The sequence below is a fragment of the Drosophila albomicans genome, chromosome 2R, assembly GCF_009650485.2.
Source record: "Drosophila albomicans strain 15112-1751.03 chromosome 2R, ASM965048v2, whole genome shotgun sequence".
NCBI classification, from domain to species: Eukaryota; Metazoa; Arthropoda; class Insecta; order Diptera; family Drosophilidae; genus Drosophila; species Drosophila albomicans.
In genome coordinates, this window is record NC_047631.2 from 5,985,288 (window position 1) to 6,011,182 (window position 25,895).

Below are 25,895 nucleotides of genomic sequence, written 5' to 3' on the forward strand. Positions count from 1 at the left end.
TATGGCGTAATTATACAGGGTGCCACAGCCCAGGCCGTTTCTATATCAATCGTCAGGCCAGGATTACCTTGGAGTTTGCGTCTCTTCTTTTTTTTTTCTTTTGGGCCTCTATTCGTAACAGTTGCCGCTTGGTATTTATGGGATTTATGGCGAGCCGCGCCTAAATGTATGCTTGCTAATTTTTATTCAAATTTATTTTTCTTCTCTTTTGGTTTTTTTTTGGAGTTCTGGGGATTCTCGTGCGCAATAAAAATTAATGGGCTCGTCTGTGTTTGACGTTGATTTTAGTTTCCTTCCTTTTTGTGCCTGACTTTTATGGCTGGCTCTTTGCATTTTCGGCCCAAGACTCTTGACTTTTATGTTGAATTATTGGCATAGATAAGTATTTAGTGAATGGATTTGGCTACTGTTAGCAGTTTGAAGGTTAAACGATCACACTGATACAACAAACCACAAAGACTCTAAGTGCTCCGTACTCTCGACTTTTCCGTTTCCCCAGACACTGAAAAGTTGGTCAAATAGCGAAGACTCCTTGCAAAATACGCACACACACATACACAGAAAATGACGCCCATTTGATCCCCATATCTTAGGGGAGCAGCAAATCAATCAATGCACAGCACAAAAGCTGGCAACAAACTTGCTTTTATCCCTTAGGAAGAAGCGTTTGCCAAAAGGTTAGCACCTCAGGCGCTTACTCAAAATAGTTGAGATGCTTTTCCTATGCACAACCAACGAAAACATTTTAACCTGCTTATTATTGAATATTATTCGGTATCTAGCAGTTTTGCTACGTGATTCCATTTAATGGCTTCCCAGAAACATAAACTTTAGTCGACTCCGCTTTGCTTCCCATCATACTACTAAATATACGAGAATGCACTAAAGAAACACTCTTGAGCTTTTACAAATGCTTACAAAGGGAATTTGTGTAAGGAATCTATGTGTGCAATAAACAGGAAAACGCTTCTTGTGAATTTAAATCAACTCTAAAATGTTAAAGAGCAGAGTTTAAACATTTGTATATGACAGAAGGAAATAGAATACGAAAATGTACTTAAAAAAAAATTGGCAAGCAATGTAAGGTATAAGCAAAAGCGAAACTTTTGATACATTAATATTACAACTATTTTTCATTTAAAGTAAACTTTTCTTATATAGAAATATTGTGAAATTGTTAGAGCATTTGATCGACTCGTGGACTCGCTGAGATATTAACATTTTTATTTACTTTGTTATTTATTTGTCATAAAAAGCAACCGCTGCCAACCAGGTCGAGTGCGCGTCACAAACATTTTATGGCTTGTTTATTGTTGTGCCTACTCTCACTCTCCCTTCCGCCCTTCCACGCCTTTCTGTACTTCCTAGCAAACACGTGGCCAGGATGCTTTTTTTATGTACGCAAGCCTCGCATCGCATTTATGCGCATTAACTATGTTAAATCAACATACCATAGTTATTTGTTGGCTTTTATACCTTTGTTGATTCTTTATGGCAGCGAATCGTTTACTGTTTTTTCTTTTTTACTGCACCTCACACATATGTTTATATACCTCTGTGTGTGTGTGTGTGTGTGTGTGTATTTGCCTTGACAGCACCTCAAAGGTTCCTAGGTTACACCAATTTTGAGTGTCCTTGCTGCAGCTGAAAATCCATAACAAAATAGAAAGGCGTCAAGCGGTCCACACGCGAGCCAAAGTGAAAGTGAAAACTTTTGCAACTGCAACGCAGATAGAAAAACTCATTAAAAGGAACTTAGTGTGTGTTGCATGATGGGGGCGTCAAAGACGACCTCGAATCAAACAAACAGACCACAACCCCATTACAACAAAAACAAAAAATACAATAATATAAAGCAACAGTCTGGCACAACCGAGAGCTGAGCTCTTATGGCTCCGCAACTAAGTAAAAATCCATTTCAAAAGCACTTTACAACAATGAAAAATTGCTGTTACTGTTGCCATTGCTGTTGCCGTTGCTGTTGCTGTTCTATTAGTTGGCTTACCCATGCACATGTCTTCGTTCTTCGTCTTAAACATAGGCGTTGTCTGCCAGCTACTTGAGTTGCAGGCAACCCAGTTTAGTTCAAGTGCTTTGCTGCTTGCTACATTTAGGAGCAACAATTTTTCGTGCCACGAAGCGCTTAGCGTAGCTTTACAGCGTGGGAATGGGGGACAACTTCAAAAACTGCATTAGAATAAAGTTCATATGGTCATGAACACTCAGACTCATGTGTTTAATTATGTAACAAAAATGTGGCTCCTTAAATGTCATCTATGGAGTGTTGGCAATATTCAAAGTGACTCAAGTTGCAGTAAACTTATAATAGAACTGCGTGTTTTACAGACAATAAACAAGAAGTTTATGTTTATGATTTCTCAAATATCAATTTCCCAGAATAAAGCACGCCTTATGAGAAATTTAATATTATAAATAGTTTCGATCAACAAAATGCGCTACTTGATCTTCATTATCACTTCTATTTTTACACAAATATTTATATAAACAATAAGTTGAATTTTGAATTTGAGACAAATTTGTTCTACCCTATAGTTGATTACAATAGTGCTATTGTATCATCCTTTCTCTAATAATAGTCTCATTTTTACACTATTGGATAAACTATAATGAACTATATATAACTGAGTAAGTAAACCTTTATCGTTATTTGTTCAGTTCTTCAATTTTGTTTTTAAGTTCGTTCCTGTTCAGGTATTCATTTGCGATCTTTAGTTCATTTTAGTTCAGTTTTTCACTTTTGATCTTTAGTTAATTTTGTTCTTTTGATTAATCGTTCTATGTGCAGTTGGACTTTCACTATCGTCTGGCTTATTCAACTCTTTGAACTTTATCTTTTCAGCCATAAAATTTGAATTATATGAATCGAGCAATAACCTAGTTAACGAAACAAACATGAACGAAAGAACTTATTCATTAAATTGAACGCTGTTTACACAACAATGCACAACCCATATAAGACTAATTTCAAATTACACAGTATCTCGTAGTCAAGCATCTGTCGCATTGATCGCAATTAATAGTTATTTATTTTCGTTATTTCCCAAGCCCGTCAAAATGAATGATTAACACTTTGATGGGCATTTGACTTTGTCAAATATAAATACCAAGCACAAGCAGCAGCAGGCGCATAAAAACTTTTTTCTTTGACTTTTGCTTTTTAATGATATTTCAAGACAGCCGGTCGTCGGTTAGTTTATCAACCAATAATGATCGCAACAGAGCGTTGAAACTTCATCAGTTTACACCTTAAATTGTTTGCCAGTCGGCTTATATATTTTTTTTGTAATTTATTTATTTTTTTGTTGTTTTTTATGAAGAGCCGCTCAACTGTCAACGATTCTGTGACCCGACTGCAGCCGTATATGTAAATATTTGCCAGCTGCGCAATTGCAACTAAACTGAAAAAAACGCCCAAAATAAAAAGATAAACATAGTACATATCTTACATAAAATCACCGGAATATTCATAAACCATATATTTGCCTGCATGAAAAGGTAGTTAACCTTTCTGACGGGCAGACAAGGCGCTTAATGAATCGCTTTGTATGTAGGTGATTTGTTTGCCAAGCCGTTAAAATCAGATTTTCACGGCGTCTAAAGAAAAGGTCATGCAAGAAAAACATGTAAAACAAACATCTGCCCTTGGTTTCGCAAAAAAAGCCTTCTTTGAAAGGAATTTAAACACCTCGCCATAACACTAATGGCACCAAGATTCTTCTTCTCCGCTTCTAGTTTTACTTTGGACAGATAATATTGGTGTTGTCATTGCCGTCGTTGTCAAACCCCCTTTCCAAGTCTTAAGTAATTTCAAAATGACATTATGTTATTAATAACGTGAGTTTTTAAGTAAAAGATTTAAATCTCTCTAAAGCACAACTTTCAACACTATCCAGAGCTATCCGCTGCGTCCACTACTAACTTGAAAGTCTCATCTGTCCCCCGCGACCCCGTCTCTTCCTTGTGAAATTGTTGCTGTCGCCTACGCTTACAAAATTTTACACTTTAGTTACTTTGCCGGAGGGGCCGAGAAACAAGAAGAACACAAAATCACAGAAGACGAAAACTTTAAATTATGAAATTTTGCTCGAAAACTTTTATAAAGCAAAATTGTTGTTGCTTGTTTGCTGTTCAGTTAATAAAATGGTCAGCGAATGCAAATAAAAAAAATTATTTGAGTGTTCGTTGCTTGAATTAAAATCAAGCTTTACAGTTTGTCATCGATTTATGACTTAAAAACTAAAACGGTTTCAAGTATGATAAAAATAGATCAGAAATATAAATTATGAAGTCAAATTTGAATAGTTGCGAACGCGAATGCGAGTTGCGAACGTGTTGAAATCACACGTTTCTTTCAACGTCGTCATTGGTACAACGTTGAGTATACGCACTGTGACCTTAATCGATATTGGCAGCATTTGCTTGTAGCTTTTAGCTTGTGGCTTGTAGTCAGTACGCACATACCTGCAATGAAACAGAAAATAAACACGAAAATTAATTAAGCGTTTCGTTGGGGTAGAGTTCGAGAGAGTGCGAGGCACTTTGCTAAATTAACTACCTGGACGTTTTACGAGAGAACTGAAAGCTCAACTGAGCTGAACTCACACTTGGATTGCTTCGCTCACTTGCCTCACTCTTTGACTCTTGTGGCATTTGCTGCGTCAAACTCAAAACTGCCAGCTGTCAACTGCCAAATACCACTAGCACTCCCATGCTAAGTGCCCAGTGTATCAATCAAACGTTATCCAAATGCAAATTGACCAAATGCAGCAGCATCTGCCTTATTTCCAAAACTGCAATGCGAACCGCATTTCCATTTACCTTGAGTTTTGGTCTGCAGCCCTCATCAAAGATGCAAAGATCCTGACCCGAGATTAGGCCAAGTGTCTAGGCAAGCAAATTGTAATTGATGTTCGTATAAAACGGACAATTTGGACAACTGCAGCAGAAGCTACATAACTGCCAAAGCTGACAACCAATTTAATTAAGAATTATTGTCTAAAAGGTTCATCAATATTTTACAAATGCTTGTCCAAAAAGAAATGTGCTGTACTTTGCTATAATGTTTATTTCCATTTAAATTCAACGATTCTTTTAATTATCGTCTCTTTAACAGAAATTTCCACATGTGCTAAATATTTACTGATTAATGTTTTTAATTTGTAAGCTGATGTAGAAAAAGAAGAACGTGAAGACTTTCACTCAATTCATGTGCCAAAAATAAATCTGTCAAGTGGGTATAATACCATTTATCCGACACCAGACAAAAGCTAGCTTAGTTCACACGTGCCAGTTAGCTGTGAAATTTTTTTCACTTTGGTTGGAAAATGATTTCATTCATAAAATGTTTCTCAAGCCGCTTACAAATTAATGCCACCTCGTGATTAAAATCTAAATATTTATTTAGGTGCTCAACTGTAACACTTTTTCTCCATTTCTTCGCAGCTATGATTATGATCTTCCATGGCTAAAAAGATTAACCAAATATAGTTAACTTTTTCCATTCTCCTCCTTTAAAGACTTTCTATTTTCATTACAATTTTGAAGGGGTAGCCAGCTAGGCTGAGCATTTTATTTGCTAATATTGTGTCGCATTTTTATATCTTTGCCCATAAAGTCAACCACTTTTTCTTAGCTGGTTGCTGCTACGTCGCCTGGGACATTGAGCTGATTGAGTTCTTCCTCTTGCTACTCTGCCTGTACTTATTCTGCGTCTTGTTCTTCAGGTTTGCCGAGCTTTGCATATTTAATTAAAATTGTAATTGATTTTGTGTTATGCAAAAAGCAGGCCACAGGCCACGGCAACAGCAATAACAACAAATACAGCAACAGCAACAAGCACAAAAGTCGCCCAAAAAGTCTGTTTTTAATTTCATGCTGTGTGGCAGCGGCTGTGTCCCAATGTGCCTCATAATTTTTTGTGGGCTGTGGCACAGTTTTCTAATTTGACTGCAGGCAACAATTTTACGGCAACTCAGGTGAGATTTGTTGCGGCCTCGGCGCAGTGCGGTGCGGCTGCCCTTAGGTTTGGGCTATATGCTAATGGCGGCCAAAAGTCAAACCAAAAAAAATGAAAATCAAATAAAAATATCTATACATTGAAGTGTACTATATAAAAGACGGTTACGTCAAAGTCGCTTTGCATATTGATGAAATAACTTTTAGTCTCTTAGCCTCAAAATTCGCTCTTCGTCGCTCAATCTCTCGCCTGTTGGCACATAGCGATTCTAAAGCCCACATTCGGATTGATTTTGTCGCCTTAAATTCACTTTCGCTTTCATACGAAATGTAACGTCCCTTTGACATTTGCAACACAGACGCTCTGCTGGCCCTCTATGGGTTTGTGATGTTGATGTTGTTACTGTGTTCGCCTGTTCGTGAAAATCAATTTTCATGTAGCTGTCAAAAGCAGGCTTAACCCTTTTTTTTTGCTTTTTGCTTTATGGAGGGTGGTTTGAATATGCTAGTGTGGGTTGAGAGAGAACGCACAAAAATAGCAAAACGTTTGCTCTTTTGGGCATTCAGTCAAGTCACGAATTGTGATTTTTCCACTCGAAACCATTTCGATAATTAATTATTAATGTGTGTTCAGAAAATTTCATCTGCGATTTATCTGCAGCAGCTAAATAGAATTAGTCAACTTGACTGACTGACTGAGAAACAAGCAAAAAATCAAATATAATTAACTGATTAACTTCATTTTCAACAGTAAATTAAGAAATCTAAGCAAAATTGGATTAACAATAAATGCAAGCAATTAATCCATCAAGACAAACACAACTATTATCTGCAATCGTGCGGCATCGCTATTAACGCCAGCTGACTTCACACGCGCAACGACAATGTGTTGACCTATCAAATGATGCATCACAACAAAAAAAAGGCCAAACAAAAGGCCAAAACAAAGCGTTGATTTGCCAAAATTATTAATAATTTGGCAACGAATTCACACAAAGAAGAGTACAAACATACATATGAGCGTCAACAGATTTGCCGCTTATGATAAATGGCAAAAGCAATTTACGTGTATACTTTTGTCTTAGTTTCAGACGATCTAATAGTATTTATATTAGCAAGCATTTTATTTTAGTTGAAGGCTGACTTTGTTTTAGTTGATTGCGACTAACATCGAGGGTGTGTCAAACCTCTTGCAAACCATCTTAATGAAGGTCTTTTGCGGCGAAAGAAAAAACAATATAAATAAAAATAAACTAGACATGACAGTAACAATCATATGAAAAGGTCAGGAATTGTCCTCAAATTGACAATCCAGCTTCAGGCAAGCGCTTACAAGGTTTTACCTCCTATGAAAACTATTTAGACAAATTTGCATACCAAAATCTGATCTGGTGTAGCAAATACATATATTTTATAAGTAATCTTTTTTAGTTTTTACGACTTTTATGATACCAAAAAAAAAAAAAATAGACCACCCGCTGGCATAAAACACTTGTCTGCATGTTGTCGACTTTGTTGAAATCACAACATCACGAATATTAATAAATATATTTTGTACTATCCAACTCGAATGTATTACAGCTATGTTGAAATTTTAAATCAAATTTATAACTATTAATACAAACAATCCTAACATTTATTTTAATACTCACAAAAATAAATTATACTTAGCGGTTATAAAATATCTTTTTTCGAATTTATATATTTTTATATTAATGTTTACAGTCAGTTAGCACTTTCCGTAAAAACGAGAGAGCTTATGGGCCATTCTACGAATTGTGACCTCTATAAAACTCCCACGTTGCGACAACATTTCGTTTAGCAGGAAATGAAAGTCATTTTTATACACACAACACATAAAATGATAATATGCAATAATTTATTTAATTGGACATTATTTGAAGCCAAATATGTAAAGACAATATATGACGACAAAAAAACAAAAACCCATTTACAGCGCACCAACTCGAATGTGGTATTATATTAATTCTTTTGTTTCTGATTTCATTTCCATTTGCATTTGCATTTGTTGTATGTGTAAACTGGGAAGTGAAAATTAACCGATTCGCACTTTTGCAGTTGTTTTAAAACCGTTCGCTCAACTGGAAACTGCGTAAAAGTTAATAGACCAGTTATATTAACTATAATGACAATAAAAAGTGAACTAATTTATGTTGGAGTTAATTAAAAAAAAAGAAGTGCAGAGAGTTAAAGAAAAACTATTATTCGATCAGAAAGGCAGGTCAAATCTTTATGCTGTCTTCGATTGCAGGACGCTAACCGCAAGTCAAACCGTTCGAGATCTTTGACTTGGGCAAAATTTGAATGTCCAACAAAGAGAGCAGTTTGTCTGTTGCTCTATTCATTTTGGTTTTAATTTTTGCGCTCGTAAATCGAAATGAAAACGAAACGAAATGAAATGAGAGCCTGAGACGAAACCGGTTAAAAGACGCCCAACGAGCCAAGCCAGCAAGCCAGTCAACCATCCAAACAGCTAGTCAGCCTAGTTGGCCAGCCAGCAAAAGTATTTGGAGTCGAGCAAACGAAACGAAACGAAACCAAAGCAAAGGTAAAGCAAAGCAAAGCAAAACCAAAGCCAACTTTACTTGTATGAGCAGCAGTATAAAGCTGCTGTTGCTGCTGAACCAACGACCGGAGATATAGATAAAAATCAACTCCAACACGATGTGCGCGCTGGGGCAGACAACAACAACAGCAACAACAACAACAAAGCCAATGGACACGTTTTGTGGCAGCCCGCCACACAGCCGGTAAAAACAAAAGTAGAAGTCGACTAACTGAAAGAGAGCGCAGTATTATAACAACAACAACGACAGAGCAACAACGAATTGAAAAACCTGAAATTGTAACGCAATCAATGCGAAAAACCAGAGGAACGAACGCTCAGTGGGCGTGCCACTGCCTTGTGTGCTGAAAATGAAAATCAACACAGTTCCACAGTCAGAGCCACAGCCACAGCTGTTGTTATTATTGTCGATTTCGTTGTTGTAGTGGAACTCGAAACAGACAGTTATAACTTATATACGAATGTACATAGCATTTTTTCTACTCTTTTTTTTTCTTTCATTTTTTGTTGTATCCACATTTCGAACCAACCACACGCATTTGCCGGATTACATTTTATTCACACTTTCAGCCAAAGCAAGAAGAAATGTGGCCAGAGTTGTTGGATGGAGTCGAGTCGAGTCGAGTTGAGTTGAGTGTGTAGCCTCGCTGCCTCATGCTGCAACTGTCGATATGTCGGAAATTGTCAAGCACGCGGCAACATTGGCAGCTATGGCGTCACGTAATTTCGCATAAAAGTGCTTTTTATAGGCATCCCCACAGACAGGCAAAAAATAAAACAAAAAACATGGAATGGAGAAAGAATGTAACAAACCCAAAGGTAAACTAACAACAACAAAAAACAACACGAATTTGAAATTCCCTCTTAAAACCAGCATGGCTTTTTGCACGCTTTAAATTAGGTAGAAGAGATTTATATATTTATATTTACGAAAATATAAACAGTAAGCAAAATTTCGCTAAAATCTGATTTACATTTTTATTGCCGGATTTATACTTCATTTCTCAGCATTCCAATTTCAAATGCTATTTTAGGAAACAAAACAAAATTGGATGACAATCGGAATTAAACAAAAGATTCAAATATGTACATATGCATAAATATAATATATCCGAGCCGATTTCTGCAAATTTATATCAAGGCAGCGAAATTGTCTGCAGTAGAAAATATTTCTTTTAGTTAAAGTGTATGTTTCTATTTTAATTCTTTTAAAGAATAAATAATTATTAAAAATGACTCAATTAGAATAAACTGCGATACAAGTCTATTTTTGTTTATTTATTTAACTTGTAATCGCCTTATTATCTATTTATTGTTGAATTTATTAAATAAATATTGATAATTGGAATTCAGCGTGACTCCCAAAGTTAAACAATATGCATTATACATACTTTCAAGCTTATGTTAGTTCTCGTCTATTTCTAATATTTCTTACTAAATGTTATGATCTTTTTAACGACATTGCGGAGTACGGAACAGGTCTGTGTGTTTAATTAAACTAGATTTTATGTTGAGAAAGAAAAGATATGTATATAATTAGAACATATCATACAAGTTTCTATGAAAAGATGAACTGAATATTTTAGCATAATTTGCCAGTTATGAGATGTTCTATGTTCGTCATTTCTTTAGAACATTGTCAAACAAATGTCTGCAGCATTTTGCAAGTGTAACCAAACACATTGAATTTTGACTTTTTTTTGCGGCAAAGGGAAACTCGTGAAAATTGTTGTTGTTGGTTTTCGTTCAGGGCTTTATTTTTGTCTAGCGTAACAAGCTTTTGGCGTTTTTGGCCCAACAGTTACCAATTTCTTTGTTTATAGCCGCAACACGTGTTTTCATTTCAATATACAAACACACCACACACCGCACCCCTGTCGAATGAGTAAGGTCTGGGAAGGGAAGATCTTTTATGTCTATGTTAATGAAATGATAATGGCCTGAGAGAGGCTGCTGTTGAGTGCGAGTTGTGAGAGCCAATTTTGGCTCTAATTAAAGCCAGTCAAGACAAGTCAAGTCTCTAGCAGGACGGCAGCTGACCAGCAAAATGTTGTGAGTGCGCAGCAATCAACTCTCTGGGCTCCCATTGGGGAGTCATCAAATTTGATGGGCTCAGGCTCAGAAGCAGAAGAAGTAATTGCGAGTGCAAACAGAATTAAGAAAATGTCTATTGCTGGGAATTGCCATATAAATAACAAAGACTGTCGTCGTCCGAGACAGACAACTTTCCATTGAATGCGTGAATACGTGGAGGAAGTCTCGAGGTATCTTCATTTTATGCAAGTAATAAATGCTTATTTTGGTTCTCGTCTACAAATGCATAGTCATGACTGGGTCATGAAAATTAGCAAAAATCTCATATTTGGCTACATTTACAAGAATTTAAGCTATTCGCATCAGACACACAGATTTGTTTTAAACGGTTTTCAATCTTTCGCAGAGCAGAGATCCTGTTCACGAATTTGGCAATAAACGAGCTAGTTTTTATTTGCGTGTTTGGCCCAATAAGCTTAGCATTTGGATAGCTCGCGTGCTGCTGGTTAACCAGCTTATGGAGCGAATTGTTAACTGCCTGCTGGTCACAATGCATTTTTCACTTTCACACACCACTACACTCAGCACACACACACACACACACACAGACGCTGGCATATGCTCATGCTCAAAGAGCTGGAAAACTTGTTTGGAGCACATAACAGTCCTGGACACCGAACAAGTTCGTTTGGCAGCTGGCTGCACAAATAACACTGCACTACAAAACTCGGCTTGCATTTTGGTGCTGAAGCTAATTATTTAGCAATTATGTGAAAGTGAAACTTGTTGTCGAGTTGTTGCTGCTTTTGTTATTGCTGCTGTTGTTGTTGTTGTTGTTATTACTACTGTTGTGGTTTAGTAGTTTAATTGGATGCTGGCTGCTCGTCGTATTTTGTTGTCTCCTCTCTTGTGTTGTGGGGGAAATTTTCTAGCGTGTCTCTCATTAACAGCTGGCAAATGAAATTTGTTAAACATTTGTGTGCAAAGTGTGAACGTTAGTGTGCATAGTAGAGAAGGGGGGTAAGGGGTGAGGGCATTTATCGATAGCCAAAGCAGCTGCCACAAAATTGTCAAATATTTATGCAATTTTATGAATTGGAGCCGAACTAATTGCATTTAGTATTAGTATTGGTGCAATTTATTCAGCAACACTTGTCACTGCCCATTGGCTCGCTTTGCACAAGTTCGCCCCCAGAAAATGTTTGTGGCGCAAATCTTTTGATTTATGCCATATTTATCAATGATGCCCAGCAAACTGCATATAGAGCAGCCAATGAAGCATTCATATATGAATGCGATTTACAAATTCTCTTCACACCCAGTCCATCAGTCAGTCAGACCGAACGAATGGCCTGCACTCACACTCACACTCGCACATTCGCAAGCTCACAATCCCAACAAGCAAAACCACAAAAAGACAATCAACCGAGTTCTATTGTCTTGCTGTGGGGGGGAGTGTAGCCAAAACTGAAAACTGGTTTGGTTTTTTGTTTGGTTTTGTTTACTTTATGCATCACATTGAAGGGGAAAAGGAAGGGGAAGAGCAGAGAGATATCAAGCCCCAAAGAGCGGGTGGTGCGAGTGGCACCAAGTGCGGATACTTAAGTGCGGCAAACAACATGAAATATCCGAAATATTACTTCGCTTTGATTCAGAGTACTCCTCGCTGTGCCCAGTCGAGAGTTAAGCAATATGGCAAGCGACATATTGCATAATGCTTAAGAAGAGATTTCAATTATGATTAAAAGTCAATTCAGCTCAGGCAACGAACCGACCCGAACCCAACTTGATGGATTTACAGTGCAATGAGCTGTGGCATTCGTAAAATTAATCGGAATTGGGATAGAAATAAGTTGATCTTTGCTCAATGTTTAACAACTTAAAGTCAAATAGAATATTTAACAACCACGAGGCATATAAATTCAAAGATATACTTCCAAAAATAAAAATACATCAATTTTATTCATAGCTTCAACCTATTCAGAAAATCAACTATGAAATACATGCATTTTATTCTAGTGAATAATGATTGGAGCAACAGTGTTATCATTTGAATTCAACTTCCCTTCTCTGCGATTCTCATGGCTCGACCTTACTCGACAATACATGCGTAAAAATCGTACACACACGTCGACAAGTTCAGGGTCAATTCTGTGATTTACATAAAACCTTCGTAAAACTCAATTCGACCACTAGCAAAATTATACAAAAAACCAACGAATGTACAGAAAATCGAACCGAAAACTACTGAGCAGGTTTATTTTTTCTTTTTTTTTTTATTTTTTTTTTGGACTATCGCCGGAAACTCACAAAGGCTACGTTCGCCAACAGCCGGTTGTCACTTATTTATGCATCCGGCCATTGCAGCTCACAGTGAAACAAAAACAACACAAAATATATAGAGCAAGAAAAAATACAAGCACTTGCTTTATGTAAATAATATAAATAAAAGTCACAACATAATACGAATTCAGATAAAATGACTGAGCGGCGATTGCGGTCTCGACTTTTACAGTTAAAAACTTTTAAAAGCATTTGCCGAGCTACGCTATTCGATTGCGGTTTTTCCCCTTCGTATTCCACTGTACTAATAGTTTGTTTTTTTTCGGAGGTAATGTCAAAGTTTTAAGTGTAAACCGAAAACTATTTACATAGAATATGCGACAACGTTGAAAATTTTGAAAGTTCGCATTGTGTTTGCTTTATGAATAAGTAGATGAATATTTATATTTACGCTTTGCTCTTGCGACGACAAAGTTGTAAACTTTAGGCAGAAATTAAGTCACGGTGAATGTATTATGTATAATGCTTATTGTTACAAAACAGATTAGGAAATTGTGTACCTATTGCATATAGGTAAACAATTAATTCATCTAATTGAATTCTGATGCTAGAAATACGAAAACAAAAAGCCAAGCAAATAAGTTAAAGCAAATAAAGCTAAAGTCGATCGATTATGTCCGCTACCCATTTTCAGTAAGGTGTTATCGTAAAAATATACCACATGAATTAAAATATTCGTCCAACTACATTCAAAATATACCAAGTTTCTGCCACATAAAATAATTTTTTAAATAACTTTTCCCATCTACACAGAGTAAGAATACCCTTCTTCTCTATTGGATAGAATTAATGTACAAATTAATTTAAAAAAATTAAAATATGCAAAAAAATTGAAAGAAAAATGTTAGTTCTTTTTTATATATATATACGCATGTATATTAAAAGTTATGATTGGAAACTTAAAATGTTTAGATGGCTCTCATTATTGTACCAGAATAATTATTTCATTATTTTAAACACTTCTTGGCAGATAACAATGTGTCCATTAAAACAAAACAATGGAAAATATAATGTAATGTGCTCTTTTTGTGATTCACACAACTTTTAAGTAATTAATCCGATTCATTTAGCTGAGAATACTATATCAAAACTCCTAGGAATAGACTTGAGGCTATAAAATGCCGTAGAGCAAGCTTAATTGGCCGTGCGAAGCACACAAACTGTTACATCCTCCAATTCTCATAGATATAAAAAAGCCACAAGCCACGCCTCACTTTGAGCACAAGAGACAAGAACAAAGGCTGCAGAAAAAATGTATATATAACTGTAGGTAAGATAAATGTGTGCATATACAAGAATATAAATATGTACATAGTGTAGATATTGAATGCAACTGACATGCAAATCGCTTGAAAGGCAACTGTCAGTCGACTGCTAAAGTTTATTTATCCACGAGATACATTTGCTATAGATATGTATTTATTTAGCATATCATATTAGTTGGCAAACTTCTTGCGGTCTCAGTTGCATTTGTCTGCCGTGGCCTGGCCCCGCTTGACATTGCATGTTTTAGAATTTTCCAGCTGTTTAGATACTCAATTTGTGGATAATGCTGTACAATGCAAATCGTGGGGCTTCTCTAGATAGATTTCGTGGCGACTGTGGGTCGCCATCCCGCGCCCCAAGTTCGTGATACTTGATTACAACTTATCTTTGAAATGAAAAATGTGCTGCTCGCTCTTACAAGTTGTGCTTGGTCTGGAGTTCATTGCATTTGACATGCCAACCAGCCAATCAAGCGAAGCTGTTTTTCTGTGGCCTACAAAATAACAATAACAACTACGAGAATAGTCAATTTTTGTCTGCTTTCTGCCATTGATAGACAATATTGTTATCTGGCATGGAACAGCAGCAAAAGAAGCAGAAGCAGCAGCAGCTGTTGTTGTATGCTATATGGCTCAGCCAAGTGGGTAGAAAATGTTTTTAAGTACTTCGATTGTCAATACTGCGCTGTGACTTGTGGCTTCAAAAAGAAAGACAAACTATTTTTGTGGACCAGCAGTAGAAAGCTGACACTAGAGAATCTACGTGTCTGAGAATGCGACAGAATGAAAAGTGACCAACTATTTTGGCGACCATTCAGTTTGCACTTATTTGATGGTCTTTTTAGATATTGTTCGATGGCCATAAACAAATAAACGTGATACCGTAACCAACTATATAAGATGAACGGAATGTCAGTAGATATAAAAAGTAATGTGAATTAAATTTTGGTCATTGCATATTAGTTTGATCGAGTGACCTGCTTGCACAGCAGGTTACGTTGAGTCACTTGCAGTTTGCTCTTCAATCAGTTTTAATCAAATTTGTCAATTAAAATTGCGAATAGATAAACATTAGAAATTGCCATCAAAATAATTGCATCTATATATCAGTCGGCTGGCATCAAAGACACATCAGCTTGGGCGCAGCAGCCTTCAAGCGAGATACATTTTTAGAGTCGCATAGTACACACACGGACAGCCAAAACACAACGCGACACAAACGTAGGAAAACTATTTACGCTTATGACAAAATTAAATGCCATAAAATTTAGCTGTTGGCAAATATTTTGCGCAACTTTTAGCACAAACCCATACCGCAACAAAATAAATAAAATTCAAATGGCGTAGGTGACAAATGGCAGAGAGGCGAAAGGAAAAATGTTGCCAAAAACGAATATAAAAAGCCAAAGCGCATTTAATACATCATCAACAAAAACAAGAGAACCGACAGAGCACTTTTAAAATAATACTGTTAATTGTACCATAAAATAAATTGCAAGTTGTACGTCCAATAAATCTAGAAGTAAAAGTAAAAGGGCATCACAGCTCTGAGTTACTCTAGAACTGTGTGATTGTTGCTCATAATATGGTAAGCATTGTATGGAATATTTGTTATAAACGATTTGCGGTTGTAATTGTTGCTAGGAAACCGGTCTGGGAGAAAATTGAGATATTTAACGCGTAATTATCAGTTCTTATGTGTATAAAGCGACGTATAAAGCGGTTTTTATATAAGCTGCAAAATGGGGTCAAAGTATTGCATATGCCAGACAAGCACACACACATACAGATACAGATACATATACAGATACAGAATCAAATGCCTCCCTCCCTGACTGCCATTGGGGACGCGAGGCACACACAAATGCCAATCAATTGATTTCATTGTCTTCAATTTATAACCTATCGATAATATAAATTCCTGGCAATCGCTCTTCAAAGCACTCAAAGCGCACACAGTGAGAACGAATGAGAGAGAGCGAGAAAGAGAGAGAGAGAGAGAGAAGCAAAGAGCAGCTTGAGCTTAGAGTTATGATAAATAGTAAATTGTGTATGTTACAGCCACACAACAGATACAGATACATTTTGTATAGTGTAATGTATCACACATTTAACTCAAGCAAATATATTAGATGTATATGTAGATGTATGTATGTACATATTCTCGTACACTGTTTTGCACTTGACATTAATTAAATGAAATTGCTTTTGTCACAGTTCCATTCGTCGCGATTGCATATTGCACCACAATGTCGATAGTTGTAGTTTGAATAGAAAACAGTTATATATATTTAATTAATTAATATTTGGAAATTGTATATTTGTGAATTATACATATGTTATTTACAGTGTTACGTACGTACGTAAGTACTTTTAGGTACAATTTGCATACAATGTTGCCAAAGAGTTTCTCCACAAATCGTGGATAGCCTCTTCGTAAGTGCAACCACCAAGTTTTCGTATCATTAAGGAGCTACGTTTTATAGGGGCTGCCTCTTATAACTAATTTTAAATAATTGCCACAGATTGCGCTATTATCCCCCAGCCAGCTGGGAAACAACTCTATAAAAGAAAGCACGCCCCCACAGGGCGCAGAAACGATACGAAACGAACAAAACCAAACGGGGCCAAGCAACAGTAACAACAGCAGCAACAGCAGCAGCAGCTACTCCTCTCCATGAGCTGATGGTCGCACTTTAATTGGCATATCAGAGCATGGCGGCAACCATTTTTTCATTTTTTTTTTTTTTATTAGTTTGCTAGGCCAAATAGACGGCGGGCAGCCAAAGCTTTCTAGCGGCAACAATGAACCAAGCAGCAAAGCAAAGCAACTGCCGACCGACCGTCCGACCGGGCATAGAAAACACATACAATAACAGCAGCGAAAATTTACAACAATTGTTGTAGTTGAGAGGTTAATGAACTAAATGCGCAATGGGCCAAACTTATTTATAAGCGCCATGCTACCAGCAACCAGCAAGCAGCAACAAAAGTTTAGACCGCAATGAAAAGCGAAAGAAAAAAAAACTAGCCACAGTTAATGAGACGCTCATTACTTGCCCGTTTCTTGAGAGGATTGAGAGGCGGAGTTGCCCCAATGGCTTTATTTGAGCTTGGCATGACAAGTTTGCGTGGGCCTCAAAACCATTTTCAATTGATCGCATTTAAGTTCGTCTCACTTTTCGATTACATTTTCGCTTTTTTTCTTCTTTTTAATTGGCACTCATCATCATCAATCAATCTAATAAATATAGAATACGAGCATGTCGAAGATTCGTTGGAAATGTTCCACGAAGATAGTTGAAATATATGTTGTTGCATTTCTTGCACCTACTGCACACATGTATTTTTGCTGCCAAATTGAATTTGATTAATTTACACATGTTCCGCAAATAAAAAGGAATCCATAAATATATGTATAGTATATATAGTACATAGAACAAGAAAATTCTTGCAAATTTGTTTTGGCACATAAAAGATATTTGTCGCAAAATCGTTGCTAATATTGCTCAAAACATTTAACAAAATTGACAACGACAAGCGGCCCAAAAATTATGAGACTGGCCCAGTTTAAGTACCACCAAAGTGTCTGTCTGATCGTCTGGCTGGTCGCTAAGATTGCAATAACATGCGACAGGCGCACATGAAACTAATACCAAACATAAACATTCTACGCTAAAAATAAGTACAAATAGTAATCAACAGAAGTCGGGACATGTAATATCATTAAATAGGCACAAATAAATCATTTTCAACGACCATAGTGTATTTCTTATCTGTCGAGATTTAAAGAAATTCTCATAAATCGCGAATAATTTGAAGAAACTATCACATAGTGTAAAATGTTGCGCCGCATTCAAATGACTTGTAATTGCTTTTTAATTTCTTTTTTCATATTTATTGAGATTTCTTCTTTTTTATTTTATAGCGATAAAAATCTTGAAATTTTTCACGCTCTGCGAATTTTGCACATTTCCGTTGCCATTGCCGTTGGCATTTGCACTTTTCCCCATTTTTTTTCGGTTTTTTACTTTATTTCTTAAATTTTGTCTGCACCGAACGCGTAAATCAAATAGCCGTCTGTAACGCAGAAGAGTGTGTAATATTTAATTCATATGCAAAGTAAAAAAGAAAAATTATGGATACGAATATGCGATATTGAATAGTTCATGAATGCTTAAGCTGCTTTTCTGAGTTTTTCGTTTAACTATTGAATTTTCATATGCACGTTTAAGCAGCTTGAAAGCGGGTAAATTTCTCTGGATGTCAGCAGGCAAGTATATTATATGAACAAAGTTTAACAGTAAACAATGCTAAAAGAGAACCTCATGATAACATTTGGTAACCAGACAGCCGAACTGAAAGACTTGTGCAAATAAACAAAAGTCGATGGATATATGCGATTGACACTTCAGTATCGATTTGATTTTCTGCAAAGTCGCCATATGGTAATCAAATACTCACATGTAAACACAATTAACTCAACTTGTGAATGTATTTATAAACATTTTTTTATCAAATTCGAGACTTGGACTTATTTAAGCTGATTTTACTGTTTCAAACAAGTATGAAAGCTACAGTCGAGTGTGCTCAACTATGAGATACCCGCTACCCATTTTGAAGAAAAGCAAAACAATGCGGTATTATTCTTAAAATATTTCAAATAATAATATATAACGCAAAAAATATATAAAATTACTAAAATTTACCGAACACTGTATTTGGTATATTGATATAGTACTATATTCAAAATATACCATAGAGAAAAAAATATACCAGATTAATAGCTAAGACTTGATTGCAATACATTTTTTTGCAATCGCAATCAAATTTTGAGAAATCAAAAATACTGAAGTTATCTTGTCTGTATCTTTAAAACTACGCTTATTATTCGATTTTTGAATTTAAAATAAACTTGAAAAATAAAAATTGCCGTCGAAAACAAATTATAGCTTTATCCATTATAGTCACTGAGATCTAGGTGTTCATACGGCCAGTCAGACAGCATGGCTATATAGTCTCGGCTGTTGATGCTGATCAAGAATATATAATATAAATATTATGGTGTCGGAGATGCATCCTTCTGTCTGATACACAAAGTTATAATAATTTAAACTAATTTAATGAAAAAAGTGAATAATAAAATTATAAAGAATTCAAGTTGTTGATTTTGTTGAGTTTATGTATTATTTATAACACTTTTTACTCACAAGTTCAAGCTTATTATACAATAATTTTATTAATTTATTCTATAAATAATATTGAGAAAAAAATCCAGCAAACCGATTCACAAAAAAAGTAGAATTAAATTCAGGAAAACTAAACTTTATACAAAAAAGTACTAATAAAAAAAAATGTAATCAAGTTAATCAAATATTTAGCATTTAATAAATTTTGTATCAAAAATAACCCTAATTGTATTCATTTATGTTGCGATAAAAATAATAGCCTTCATGCATTCAAATTGAATCACATGCCACTCATTAGGTTCAACGTTGATAAAAAAAAATAAGTCTCATTGGCTTTCTATATGCCAACAATTTATCAACTCTAATTTTTTTTGTTGCGAGCTTTTAGCTAACAAAATGAATGTGTATACGCTGCCAGCACTTCTGGTGCATTTTTTTATTATACGAGTGGCTGACTCTCTAGCACTCAACGCTTTCCCACTCATGGTGGCTCTCTCTCTCTCTGTTTCTCTACTGCTCACTCTCTCAATGGTTACCCCAAGTGGAGCTCAACTTTGGTTGGCATTTCAATTAAATTGCACAACATACGCATCGAAGTCACAGCCAGCAGTCGCCCCCGCACTTGCTTTTGGCTGTTGCATTTCGTGCAAATAATTGAAAGACGCCCACACGATGATGCCGACAGCTCCAAATGCAGCTTTGACAGTAGCCGGCAGCAGCAGCAGCAACAACAGAGAGTCAATCTCGCATTCGAAGCGAAGGAAACATTTTAAATTTTATCTAAAAAATGTCATTGCACATATGGAGTGGAATATATTCATTCGATTTCAGCACATTATCCCGAAAGTCACTTGAAAATGTAGCTCAGCGAAAATCACGACAATCCCACACACTTACACACATCCCCATATACAGAACGAAAAGAGAGAAAAGTGTTGCATATGTGACCAGAAATGGGAATAGGTTAAAAACATTATACGCTATACCGCTGCCTTTGTATCAACTTCAATTCGGCTTCTCACATTCAAATGACTCAGTTTTGGCCAAACACTTGAGGCACGTAACTAACAATCAGTTCGGAATTGAATGTACTCATCGTACATATGTTCTTCTGTTATGTATGTATTATATAGATACGTAGTCATGTGTGGGTATAATATATCAACAGCAGTACATTGGCATAAAAGTCAAGGAACTTTTAAGCTGCTTTTTCGAGACAACTTTTACCAGAAAATATTGCATGTCATGCCGTATGAAAGATGAGTGACCATAAAAAAAAAAACAACGACGAAGAAAAACAATTTTGTGGCTGGTCAATTAGTTGTGGCTTTTAAAATGCGAGCAAAAGAGAACACAATGTTCGAAGAATTACAGTTAAAAAGTGACAGAAATTGGTGTGGGCATAACATAGATATATTGACTTTCAGAAATGTACAGCTACCAAAGCAACGTTAAGAACTAAATAATTTAAAGTTTCTTTCGGTAATACAATATTTAAATTGATTTTAACATTTTCATAAAAGTCTACTGACTACAAAAGCAACTGCAAAACTCCAAAGCTCACTTTTAAAGCACAAGTAAAAGCAACAAAAAGTAGTCATTGTGAAAATAATCGAACAGAAATAATACAATGCAAATCATAAAGTTCTTGAGAAGCAATAGGCTGACAAAACCCACAAGCAACGTGGACGCACAAACACCTATATATATGTATGTATGTATGTGTGTGTCTGTATGTTTGCGAATATTTACAAGTAGGTGTCCCAGTATCGTTCGCTACCTTCATAAGCATTGTCTCTGCCCCCTCCCTAGCTGTCAGTCAAATGTCCCCAAGCGAACAAATCCACACACAAGCACATGCACACAATCCGCACAATCCACAATGCCGCCTTATGAATAATCACATAGCATTTCAATGTAAATCTGACAATCTTGCCAAAAGTGCGGGTATCGCAAGTATGAAAAAAAAGCAAAATTCCAAGTGTAGCGCAAAACTTATAGGTAGTAGCTTAATTACAACAAGTTCCGTCACAGAAATGAGCGTGGGCTGCTGTCATCCTGGCACAACGATAGAGAAAATCAAGAGAGTACAACAACGTGTATCTCATGCTTGGCACTTGACGAATTATTATTTAAAATTCAAAATTTGTATTATTGTTATATGCGGCACTTTTGAGCTTGTTTATGGTTTGCCCGACGGCACATTTTTGGCTTTCGTAGCACTTGGCAAACACCAAAAATTTGTGGCTAATTTTACCTTTGCAAATTTGGCATTAAATTGTAATGCATACGCAAGTATTTCGCACAGCGGTTTTATCTCTTTAGATAATCCAAATTAGCCATAGACAGTCGACAGTCGACAGTCGGATTTAATTTCCTTTTTGGGCCACAGAGAACTTCGAGTCGAGTCGAGTCGTATCTAGTTAGACAAGTGGGAACGTTTAAGCACGTGTGTTAATTTGTACTCGTATCGCACGCAGAGATACATATATAAATTATACATGGGGGGATATATGGGGAGGCACCTTGATTAATATGCGTGTTAGCAATATATTATTATTGTGGTCCCTGTCTCTCTCTCATGTTTCCCTGAGTATCACGCGTATAAATGATTACATATAAAACATTTAAGCGGATAAATTTGTCTAGTTGGATGCTAATTAATGCGGAAGTTTGATTTGATTTGTGGTGCTCTTAGGTTGAATCATGATTGAAAATTTAATTAGAATGCACTTGGAGGTGAATTTAGCTTTGCATTTCAAGCGTCATTTAATCCAAGTTTGTTAAATACAAGTGCTTTCATCTCAATAACTTTGACACTTGAGCTTACCAACCAGACGACATTTTAAGCTCAAGTCGTGCATTCATAACCATATCCTTCGTTCATGTAATTCCACCTATACTAACACTAAATGTGTCAAAATATTGCTGATGAGGAAAAGCAGATCAACTGTGAAAATGCTAACGAAAATAAATTAGCTACATTTACTTAACACACCCTCGATTATTTTTCTTTTTCTGCTCCAATCATCTAAGATGGCAGCTTTCCGTCATAAAGTTATTCAATATTGTATTTTTTGTCAGGGGGTGCCTTGAATAAACACCAATTTATTTTTACCATAACGTTAAAATTCGAGCACAGCCTGTTGTTTTTCTTATTTAAATGAAAATTATCAGCACGACACTTGGCGCAAAACAATCTGAAGCACAGAAAACCATCATCAGCAGCAGCAGCAACGGATATGAAGTGTATTGTGTATGATGTATTATTGTGTTAGAGACCCAAAACCCCACAAGAAAAAAAAGTCAAGAAAATTTAAGAAAAGATACCGACAAAAATGCTCTCAGCAGCCCGCCGAACATAGACAAAGCGCTGATTGGATTTAAAGTGACAGTAATAAATGACAAGAAAGGCGTGTTTCATTTATAAATACAAAGCATACGCAATACTCTCGCAATACACTCCACTGATTCTGTTCTGGGCTACTTGCCCACACCACATAAGAGCAGAGCAGAGCAGACCCCAACTACCCGGGCAGTCGACCAGCCGAGTACTTTCTGACTGAACTTGCACTAGATATTGAGGAACCAAAACCAAAACCAAAAATCCAACGAGACTTGCTAAGTAAACAGACATCGTCGCCACATTTCGGCGCGCTGACACTGACAAGTCAAACAAATTGCAGGGACGAAGACGGGGCGGAGTGGGGCGGGGCGGGGCGGTGCGGATGAGCCATTCATCGTTCGAGTTGAATTTTTTTTTTTCATCTTTTCTTTATTTTTTTGTTTTGTTAATTTTTTTGCTTACGCGGCACACAACAAATATATATATGTTCTTTATTTTCATTTTATTTTTGTTAAAATTTTCTCATTTTCTTCATTATGTCAGTGTCAGTGTTATGCAGTGGTCGCTGTAATGTGAATAATGGAAAATGTACGATATTATGCTCGGTGTATTATGTGTGCGAATGCCGCCGTCTGCTTTTGGCAAGTGAAATGCTTTTTTCACTGGCTGGGTGGTTGTCTCTGGGGTCTAAGTTCTTAATTGTGCCGCAGCGGCAGAAGTGCATTGAAATGCATGTGTTATTAGCATAATTGTTATTTCAATTCTTTAATTATTCTCTCTTGGCTACGCACAATTGGTTTGCCAAAACAATGCGAAGCACATGTGACTTGTGACTACACATCTATAGTGAGATGTCAAAATGCTTCAGTTATAAAACATTTTTGGTTTTCAATCACGCACAGTGTGAAGTTCCACATTCAAACATACATATATTTATTATCATATTGCATGGCATAATAATAAATATATGGCTAATTGGCAAACAAACACAAAAACTTTAAAGTCTTAATTGCTTGGCGCCAGACGGTCGTTATACGCTATACATACAACCACAAATAACAATAAGATCTGTATATGAATCAAGCCAAGGGGACATAAACTTGAATTCAAGCTTCAAGTTGACCAAGTCCGAGCACTCTCACTTTGACCTAAATGGTCATTATAAACGCCACTTGAGGCAAGTGCGAGGCATTTATAATCCAGGGAAATCCGCTTAAGACCATTTACCAAACTGGTTAGCACAATTCCCCACAGTGGTTAAAAAAAAATTTGCATAAACCTGTGCTTAAGTAAACAACATGTAAGTCCTGTTTTCACACGAAAAGTCTATCTAATTATTCTACGACCAGTTTCAAAACGGTAAATCTAAGTTTATATAATTTTATAAATAGGTTAATCGATTTTCACAAATTCGTAATTATAATAAAGTACTGATATCATTTTGAATTACAGTTTTATATAAAATATCAGTTGTTGAACTAATATATGTATTTTCTTTTAGAAGTAGTAAACTCTCAGTAAGTGTTAAAATATTGACTTTTCAATACAATTTCGCGTCACGGTGACACTTTCCACAACGAATATTAAAACGATAACTTTAGAAAATAAAGCTCGACCTAAGCTTGCTAGTATTACAAATGAATGCAATTTGGGAAAGCAACTTATAAAAATATAAGATAATATCGGATCGTTCTGCTGTTCACTGCTGAGTGCGTGATGAAAAATTTAAAAGCTGGCGGCAAGCAAAACAATTTTCATAAATATGCCACAGAGGAACAAGGCAGAGGCTGGGGGAGGAAAGAATGAATGAAAAAAAAAGAGAAAAAAGCACGACGGCAAGCCACAAAGCGCATTAACGCTTAAATGGCCTTGAGACCAGTCACAACAACAACAACAACAACCTTCACTATGTGTATATGGTTGTAGTTGTTGAATCGCTATTTCTTGCCTCAAATTTCGGTATCAAGAGGGGTCTGGAGGGAAGCTTACCTTAAATTTGGCACAGCTGCGGCAGCAGCGGCCGCTGCTTGCAGAGGCGGCGGCACGTTGTAGGGAAACGGCAGCTTGGCCGCGACGGCTGGATTCTCGAAAAGCATTCTGTTGCCGTTCGGTTGATTGCTGCTGGCGTTGCTGGAGTTCCCGGTGTTGGCGGAGTTGTTGAAGCTGATATTGTAGTAAATTTTGCAGGCTGTTTATATGCTTCCGGTGCAGCGTAAGAACTTTTTATTGCAATTCTTTTTTGAATTCTTTTTTGCGTGTTAATTTCACTTTTATCTCTTATTGTTTTGTATTTAAAATTTTTTTTTATTTAATTTTCTCACTGGTTTTTTTAAGTTATGCACATTTTTTCCATTTAATTTCGCAGAAAATGCTCTTTAAATACTAAAAAACAAACAAAAATGAATTATATAAGTATTTCGTCTTATTCCTGTTCTAAGCTGATAATTTATGCATAAACTATAAAAATCATTGACGATTTCCGAATTCAGAATTCTTGATTAACAAAAATCTTTTCGAGAGCACATGTTTCTCTCATATTTTCATGTTAATCAAACTTTTTTTTTGTTTCTTTTGTGGTTTATATTTCAATCGTTAATTTCATCGAGCTCCAACAAAATGTTTCACATCTCTCTCTAACTTCTTGGGTTGTCAAAACTCTTCCGTTAAGCATCACCACCAACTAGTTTTGTTTTAATTTCTTAGTTTGCGCATTTTCTGCTTTTGCTGCTGCTTCTGGTTCTGCTTGTGTATTTCTTTTTCATTTCATTTTATTTTTTTCTTTGCGCTGCTGCCTATGCTTTTACTTTCGTTCTTGAGTTTTGTTGCTAGCTTCTGATTCTGGCTTTGCTCTTTGCAATGTATTCGCTCGACAGTGCCGGCTTTTTGACGCATACAGCGGCGAATTGCCGTATATACGAATACGAGTTTTTGTGGCCTGTGTGCGTGCGTGTGCGTGAATGCGTGTACGTTTTGCTCTACAAATGTGATAAAAAAAAAATCTGGCTTTATATGCTATTGCTATTGCTTTTGTTGTTATTACGTTAACGTTATGATAAAAATAAACACACATACAACAACAAACATGCAGCACACACAGTGTGCATGTTCGTTAATTAAAATCTCATATCGCATGCGTATGAGACCAGCAAAAAGCA

At 36.2% G+C, this 25,895-nt stretch overlaps 1 protein-coding gene across 10 annotated transcripts in view; it reads right to left on the minus strand.

Moving 5' to 3' along the window:
- Nucleotides 1–25,895, minus strand: part of LOC117575649 (poly(U)-binding-splicing factor PUF60-B) — a 131,662-nt gene that overhangs the window by 74,076 nt on the left and 31,691 nt on the right. For 6 of the 10 annotated variants that reach the window (XM_052007798.1, XM_052007800.1, XM_034259932.2 and 3 more), the window contains exon 2: nt 24,730–25,122. The exons of the other annotated variants lie outside the window; for them this stretch is intronic. In XM_052007798.1, the coding sequence (XP_051863758.1) occupies nt 24,730–24,836 (107 nt within the window). In that variant the 5' untranslated portion in view covers nt 24,837–25,122. The remainder of the gene's footprint in view (nt 1–24,729; nt 25,123–25,895) is intronic. 10 annotated transcript variants of the gene reach the window in all.